This window comes from Lepisma saccharinum, chromosome 20 (genome assembly GCF_977018435.1).
Source record: "Lepisma saccharinum chromosome 20, izLepSacc3.1, whole genome shotgun sequence".
NCBI classification, from domain to species: Eukaryota; Metazoa; Arthropoda; class Insecta; order Zygentoma; family Lepismatidae; genus Lepisma; species Lepisma saccharinum.
The window spans coordinates 52947244-52955075 of record NC_139248.1 but is presented as its reverse complement, the minus strand read 5'-3'; the positions used below and the strand labels follow the sequence as shown (position 1 = coordinate 52955075).

Here is a 7832-nt window from a genome sequence, read left to right as displayed (position 1 = left end):
TCAGTTTTAACTCCATTTAAGGTGAAATTTAGCTCTTTTATGCACACCAGGTTTGGCAACACTGGCAGGAGGCAAGGAGAAATGCATTGGGCATATGCGAGTATTATTTGCAGTGACGTGCACTGAGGAGTAGCTAGTCTAGCAGAGATAGATCAATCAATCTCACATCTCGAATTATATTCAAATCACAATATTTATTGTCTTGTTAAAGCCACAGTTCATATGCAACACTTTCTTTTCCACGCGCTTCTCGTCCATTGGTGGGATCCGCGGGCAAGCTGGCTGGAAACCCTAGCTCGCTCTTCCTCCGCCTGACCAGTTTCCAGGTAGAAACGGTCGCCCGAAGGAAAAAGGAAGATTTTTAAGTCTATCTCCCTTCTCCCCTTGCCCCCCGCTGCAATGGTTGAAAGCCCAGACTTTCAGGTCCCCCAGTCTATCTCCTATAGGACAGATAGGGGATTGGTTTCACATAGATGTTTTTGTAAATCCTCTAAAGAACTCAGGATAAAATTTTCTGCATATAAAGGGTGACAAGAAATAACCCGTACTAATGTTTGTGATCATAAAGTTATTAAACCGAAACAATTGAGCAAAACAACACTGTAGAACAATGACAGGGGACCTTAGGTACAAGATGTTCAATTGGTTTCGAAGTGGCCTAACTGGGCGGCGATACAGAGGTCCAAACGGGCTTTGAAATTTTGGGCAATGGGCCGCAGGTCCTCGGGTGACAATCGGTTCCACTCATGACGCAGCAATTGCTTCAGCGACTCCAAACTGTGGTGGCATTTAGCACATACCCTGGCCTCCAAAATCGACCACAGACTGTAGTCCATTAGGTTGAGGTCCGGCGAGTAGGGCGGCCATTCCGTCGATGCGATGAAGTCCGGAAAATGGGTTCTGCACCACGTTTGCGTCATTTTCGCCCTGTGGGCCGGAGCGGATACTTGCTGGAATGTCCATTGTGTATCGCCGAAGTGCTGCTGGGCCCACGGAAGGACGACGTTCTCGAGAATGTTGCGGCGGTACACTTCTTGGTTGATTTTGACCCCTTGATCCACGAAAACCAGGGGCGTCTTGCCGCTTGCGCAAATTCCGCCCCACACCATGACCGACTTCGGATTTTGGCGGTGTTGGACGATGGCTGAGGTACCGGGAGCCTCTGCAGACCAGGTCCTGTTGTTTTGGTGGTTGTGCGCCTGCTCCACGGTGAACAGCTTCTCGTCTGTGAAAAGAATGCGCTCCCATTGCTGACCTGCGGCCCGGCACTTCAGAGGGCGGCATCTTTTGAGTCGCAGGCGCTTGATTTCGTCCGTGAGAAGCTGAACCTTTTGGAGCTTGTACGCCTTGAGGTTGAGGTTCTTTTTCGCCATTTGCCGCACCGATTCGCGGTTGATCCCGATCTCACGGGCGACTTTTCTCATGGAGACCCTCGGATTTCGCTCAACTCGCTTTTTGATGATCTTGCGGTTCTGGGACGTGTTGATGGTAGGCTTTCTTCCTCTTCCGCAACAGTGGCCTTCCTAGCCGAGCTCCTTGAATCGCCGAACTGTGTCTGAGACTGTCATTTTTGGAACATCCAGCAAACGAACAATTTCACATTGACGCTTTCCTTGACGCCACAGTTAAAAAATTGCACTGCGTTTGGTTGACAGTCTGAAACACAAAGACTGTAATCGTTATGAAGCCGAAACAACAAGTACAGTGACAAAAGACTATGGAGAATCCAATAACACAACAATTATTTGGCTACGGTACACTACATTCTTGGCAGGATACGCCAAACTTTGTACGGGTTATTTCTTGTCACCCTGTAATATGGGATGTAGTTTTATTATTTATGAAATGGGAACGTGTTATGTGCAGACAATAATGTTATGCTTTCTTTCTTTTTTTCTTTTTCAAATATGGAATATATAATGATTAAATTACAAATATGTGCTCAGGCTCTCTCTGACTCTCGTTTTAGTAGTGTTTTATTTAAATATACTACTCTTGGTCTCTAACAGTCATAAACACGGATATATTGTCTTCATATTGTTGTTGGTTTGGTTTATTTTACTTCGCTTTTCTGCCACATTTGGTTATCGCGAAAATGAGGATGAGTGATGATATGATGAAATTGATGAAGGGACCTCATATGAACAATCCAGGCCATGATTCGAACCCGTGATGAGTGCACATTCTTGTCCTGTGTGTTGCAGTGAATAATGAAATAATTTGGAATGAAAAATGTATCTCAGAACTCAAAATGTCAAATGAATATCATTGAAGAAACTACAAAAAAGTGTGTTTTGTTACCTGTTTTGTTTCTGTGCATAAAGTGTACTTAAAACACCAAATCAATCAACCGTGAAGGAGTGGTTATCACAGCTCGCTATGACACCAGGAGTTCCGGGCTCGAACCCCAACCTGGGCAAGAGTTCTTTGTGTTTGTCCCTTCATTAATTTTATCGTATCATCTTCCCAATTAACCAAATGTGACAAAAATCGACACTAAGTAACAAAAATGAAAACAAATCATTGATTGATTGCTTGATTTGGTTTATTTTACTTCGCTTTTCCGCCACTCTAGGCGATTCGCGAAGATGATACGATAAAATTTATGAATGGACACACACAAAGAATACCCATGGCCAAGCCGAGATTCGAACCCAGGATCTCTGGCTTAGTAGTGAAATCCAATCGTTTTTTATTTTCAAATGAGGGTGGGGGTTACGTGCAATTTTATTTTAGTACTCATTCATCATTTTGCAATCTTTTCCAGTTATTGACATTTTTTTTTTTAGGAATACTGGGCCCTAAAGGGGGGAGGGGTGTGACCCACACCAACCCCTCCCCTTGAGCACGCCACTGACTGCTACCCCAAGTGTCGACATCACCACACATCACTGATTATTTGATTAGTCATCTTGGGAATATCAAATTTCCGATGGAATAGAAAATGATATCAACAAAAAGAGGACAGTTTGAAGAAGTAATTACCACGCAGGAAAGTCGAAACTCCCATTTGATTAGCCGTAACTTGATGTCGAAGTTGATTTCCCATAAGGAATATATGGGATTCCGAAAATTCTTATTCTTCATATTTTTCAAATATTGTGTCCAGCTTCAGGGACGTCGGAACTTATTTTGGAGTGGGTGGGGGGGGGCAGGTTTTCAAATCTATCAACCAGTTTATACAATCTCATCCCCCATATATATATATATATATATATATTACATAAATAATAAATACATACTTATTGAATATATGAATATCTACAGTGGTGAAGCTTCATAGGAGATACGAGAAGGCCCAGACATCTCTATTACGGAATATTTTATTATAATTCCATTAAACGGTGCTTAATACATGAAAACTTAAAATTTTAGGTCTTACGATAATTACAGCAAATTTCCACCCCTGCCTGGTACTCGATCTTCGCATGCAGTGAAACATGATAGTATTGAGGCATTCCTTTAATGATTAGTAACATAACTGAAAATGCACTACTTTTAAAAGGATGCGAAGTACACGTGTAAACGTATTGAGGAATTCCATGTTTCTGAAGCTTTCTGATCTGTGTTGCAAAGAAAGTTGCCTCTGGCCGTGTTCACATTTACCATTTGATCATTTTATAAATCTTAGTATAATTTTAACCAAAACGTCGCATACTAAAGAAGAATTACATGAATGAAAAAGTCAAATGGAAATATTTTAATGATAGATTTAGTTTACTTTATTTCACTTTTCTACCATTTTTGGATGATCGTGAATGCAGTCGATGAGATTGGAGCAATATGGTATATTTTATTTGGTAAGCGCTATAGTTTTCATATTTCAACATATAAAACATTTCTGATTCTAAAATGGCGTAAAAAAACGATTCTTTCACCTTTTACTGATATTTTCAAATCCCAGACTGCTATTCAGAGATTAACATTAAGAAATGAAACTATCAGTAATTTTAGAGCATTTCTAGGCTAAAGTTTGCAACGAGACATTTCAAATATAGTGGATGGCCAGAGAGGGCTGAGGTATCAAATAAGGGGCAAGTCGCCACACTACGCCAACAGCTTTAAAATTAGATATTTTGATATTTAATTACATAGCAGGTAGGTACTTGGATTGCGTTTGAATGAAATCAGTTTGAGCTTTACTTGTCTTTTCATATCAATGGCCACTGTTGTTAGATGTTTCAGATTTGAGAGAAGAACCTAAGACTGAAGGTAACCCCCCCACTTTCCCCCATCCCCGAGAAGTCTAAAATATCGATCATGCCTCAAACTTGGCACCTAAAACTAACCTCCCAACGGAAAAATGAATCACCCGTGAACATAAGAATGAACGGTGTTATCTCTCTCTCTGAGGTTTAAAACTAAGCCATCAGCCAGCCCTAAACATGACGTTTCAAATAAAAAAGTAAACTTTTAATAAATCTAAATGGCCAAGAAATAAAAGTTCCTCCCTTCCCACAAGAGAAGGTGGTTCATACACTCCAAAGTTTACAGTGTTAAAGCCAGAAAGGGCAGAGAACTGATGGTGTATCGGAACGAAACTTGTCTGTCTCTAGTCTCATCTTTTTATGTCCTTTCACACAGAAAATATAAATTAGTATAGAAAACAAACCTAAGGAGAGAAGTAAAACTTACCAATCTCTTGATTCTATATCAGGCGACTAATTGCAGTGCACTGACGCGCGATCTTGCAGTGGGTCTACTTTCTGCAAATAATTTAAATGTATATAAACTATATATGCACAGTTATTTCGCTTGGTGTGGAAGGAAATGGATGGACATTTTCGAGGTGATGAGATCAGCACCATGCTCCGGCCACATTTACCCCCCAGGGTGGCAGTAGGACTAGACCACTGGGTCGTCTCACATTTTTTCCTACCTTCACATTTTTACCTAGAAAGCTCAAGCTCCACCTGCCCCCTGGTTCGGAGCCCTTGCATCCATATGGAATGTACATGTAGTTGCAGATGGAAAAGAAGAGATTTAAAATTAGGCTGCCCTCTGCCCCCTTCCCATCGGGGTACGCGGGGTTTGTTGTTTCACACCGATCGCATCTATCCATAATATCGAAGCAGTGAATTTCTAAGGGGATAATTCCACCTTACACTTGATTTGCGGAGATGTGGCTGCGATTCTTATCTGCACATGGATCCTTCTGTCACGTACTTCTTGCTGGTATCGAGTCGAGTTCACATTCATTTAACTACTGCAAAAATATTTTTCCAATTTTTTCAAAACTAAACACAAGTTGGAAAAAATATAGTCTCATTTTTAGCACGTGGCGGGGGGATGGAACAGATAATCAGGGTGACAAGAGATAAGTGCAAAATTAAATATTGGTGAATTGTAACAAATCACTAGGGTGCATGGGTGTTGCCAGAAATTTTTATGGGCGGCAGGCAATGGATTAACTTGAATAGTAGAAATAGTAATAATAAAAATTATGCTTATTATAAAGTAATACAATATTTTTTATTCTAAGTTTATTATTATTATAATATCCTTGGAGAGACTTTTCTACTCAATACACGAAATGAGTATTTTTATTTGTTTTACATTTGACACAGTTAGTGTACCAAAATGCATAGTTATTCTATTTTGTTATTAAATTTTACACACCTCGACCAAAAAAAATGTAGAAGTTAGGGAGATATTTTAGCCATAGTGTTTATTGTGTGCCCTCTCACACAAAAATTTAATTTATGGAATTTTGAAAACTGTGAAGCAATTTATTGTTTGATTTAAATGGCAGATGAAAAAATATCATGGTCCCTGTATTTTACTCTCGATTATTCCAATTTAACGCATTTTTAAAATTACATTATTCTGTTCGAATAATTACCGAGTATATTTCTGTTAACAATAAAAATAACAAACTTTGATTTTCTTTTCCTTTTTGTAATTTGTAATGGAGATGCCAATTTCCAGGGGGATTGACTGACTTGTTCAACCCCACTCTCAACAGCCATGCTAGGATAGAACAAATAGGTGGGGATGCAACTGCCTTCCCAGAAGACCTGGGGAAGAATGGGAGAGGGGCAAATGTGCACGGCCTGATTTTATTTTTCAGATATTGATAAACAGTTTACACAGATGGGATAAAATAAAACAAGTATTGATGCATTTTTCAACATAGGTGGCAAATCAGTAATAACTGGAGGCACATAATTCTGGTAAATAAAATAGCAAAATTTTGGTATAACAACAGAGTTTTTGACACTATACTGTGTGTCTTTGTTAATTTTCTTGATTCTACTTACTAATACTTTAGCCAACCCGTACCCCGGGTGTTCGTAGGTAAGGATTATTGGTCTAAGTGGAACCCCGGTCTAATGTGTCTTAGGAATAACAAAAACAGTAGGAATGTTGCCCTCTTTAACATCTTTAATAAGTTTATTTTTTTCCCTGCTTCCTAGAGTGGTACTAGTTTCTATACCTTTCCTTACTTCCTTCCTTATTTTATTTATTGGGTTTTCCTTAACCTCTTCATAATCGTTGTTTTTGAAGCTTTTTTCTAACTTATTATGATACCGGGGTACAGGTTGCCTAAAGTATTAGTAAGTAGAATCAAGAAAATTAACAAGAACACACAGTATAGTGTCAAAAACTCTGTTGAGGTTAAGAAATTTATCGAAAGGTTAGCATCGGGAATGAAGATATGATTAGTAGTTGAGCATACCTAAAGAGAAAGCGGGAGACTGCCTTCAGAGGTGGTTGTTGAAAAAAGGGGTCGAAATTCTTGCCGCTTGGGAATATATTACGTGGTTCTTCCTTGTAACCGGTTATAATTATTTTTATGTTAATAAGATTTTCAGACAGAAAGAAGGGTTGGCAATGGGCAACCCGGTATCGGGCATTGTGGCCCCGAATGAATTTTGTAGAAAAAGCTATTTTAGAGCAAACAGGATGTAGTTTAAAATATTATGGGAGGTACGTCGATGATATTTTAACACTGTGAGACAGTGAAAATTGCCGCAGAATGAAATCATGTGATTCCTATGGAGTTCAGTGCCCTGATGACGATAGTGACAACTGTTTTCAGCTATCACCTAAACTTTTCTCTGGAAACGCAATTTTATCAGCGCACGACTGCATGTTATTGTTGTCGGGGCACTTATCACCACAGCTTGTTACTAGGGCTTGACAGTGCATAGGGGAGGGGGTAGAGAGAGAAGGGATAGATAGCCACTTGTGTTATAGTAAGGTATAGTGGAGTTGCAGTTATTTGCACCAGTCAGTTGCTAGTGGGATCACACAGTGTCTGTTCCTGCAGTGTGTATCATGCAAAACCCCTAATGTGAAGAATGCTGTTTGTGCGTGTTCCCGTGTTTCTTGTGTTCAGCGATGTCTAGGATGTGTGTTAATTTACCAAACCTTTTCTGTTGTGTGTGTGGTGCGTTTACGATGAAGTCCCAAAGGCATCCCATTTCCCCGCTTGTCAAAAAGGCGTACGAGTTGTATTTTGAATCAAAGGTAGATGAGGGCAAGTGTTGGGCACCACAGAACTGTTGCTCTTGTTGCTCCTGCTATTTAAGAGGCTGGCAAAACACACAGTTTCATATCCAAATTTTAAATCTGCAGTGCGCCCAGTTCCGCATTTCGATTCTCTCCCAGTTCCAAAACCACCAACGGAATGGACACTGGAAGATGAAACAGACGATGGTAGTGACCAACCAATAGATCATGAAGATCTTGATTACACGCCATCTACACCACAGCCATTGTCACAGGCAGAATTGGCATGAACCCCTTGTTGACCAAGACAGTGTGCTGTTACCACCGCTCCATCTGAAATTGGGCTTCATGAAGAATTTTGTGAAAGCAATGGACAA

The 7832-nt window shown here is 40.0% G+C and overlaps 1 protein-coding gene across 1 annotated transcript; it reads right to left on the bottom strand.

The window, feature by feature from the left end:
• Nucleotides 1–638: 638 nt before the first annotated feature.
• On the bottom strand, nucleotides 639–1424 carry LOC146003467 (uncharacterized). Its single transcript, XM_083141755.1, has one exon. The coding sequence runs from the start codon at nucleotides 1422–1424 to the stop codon at nucleotides 639–641; it is 786 nt and encodes a 261-aa protein (XP_082997881.1).
• Nucleotides 1425–7832: the final 6408 nt, after the last annotated feature.

Bases quoted from the DNA above. Each gene is read 5' to 3' on its own strand.
- LOC146003467 (XM_083141755.1), bottom strand. From the start codon at position 1,424: ATGAGAAAAGTCGCCCGTGAGATCGGGATCAACCGCGAATCGGTGCGG.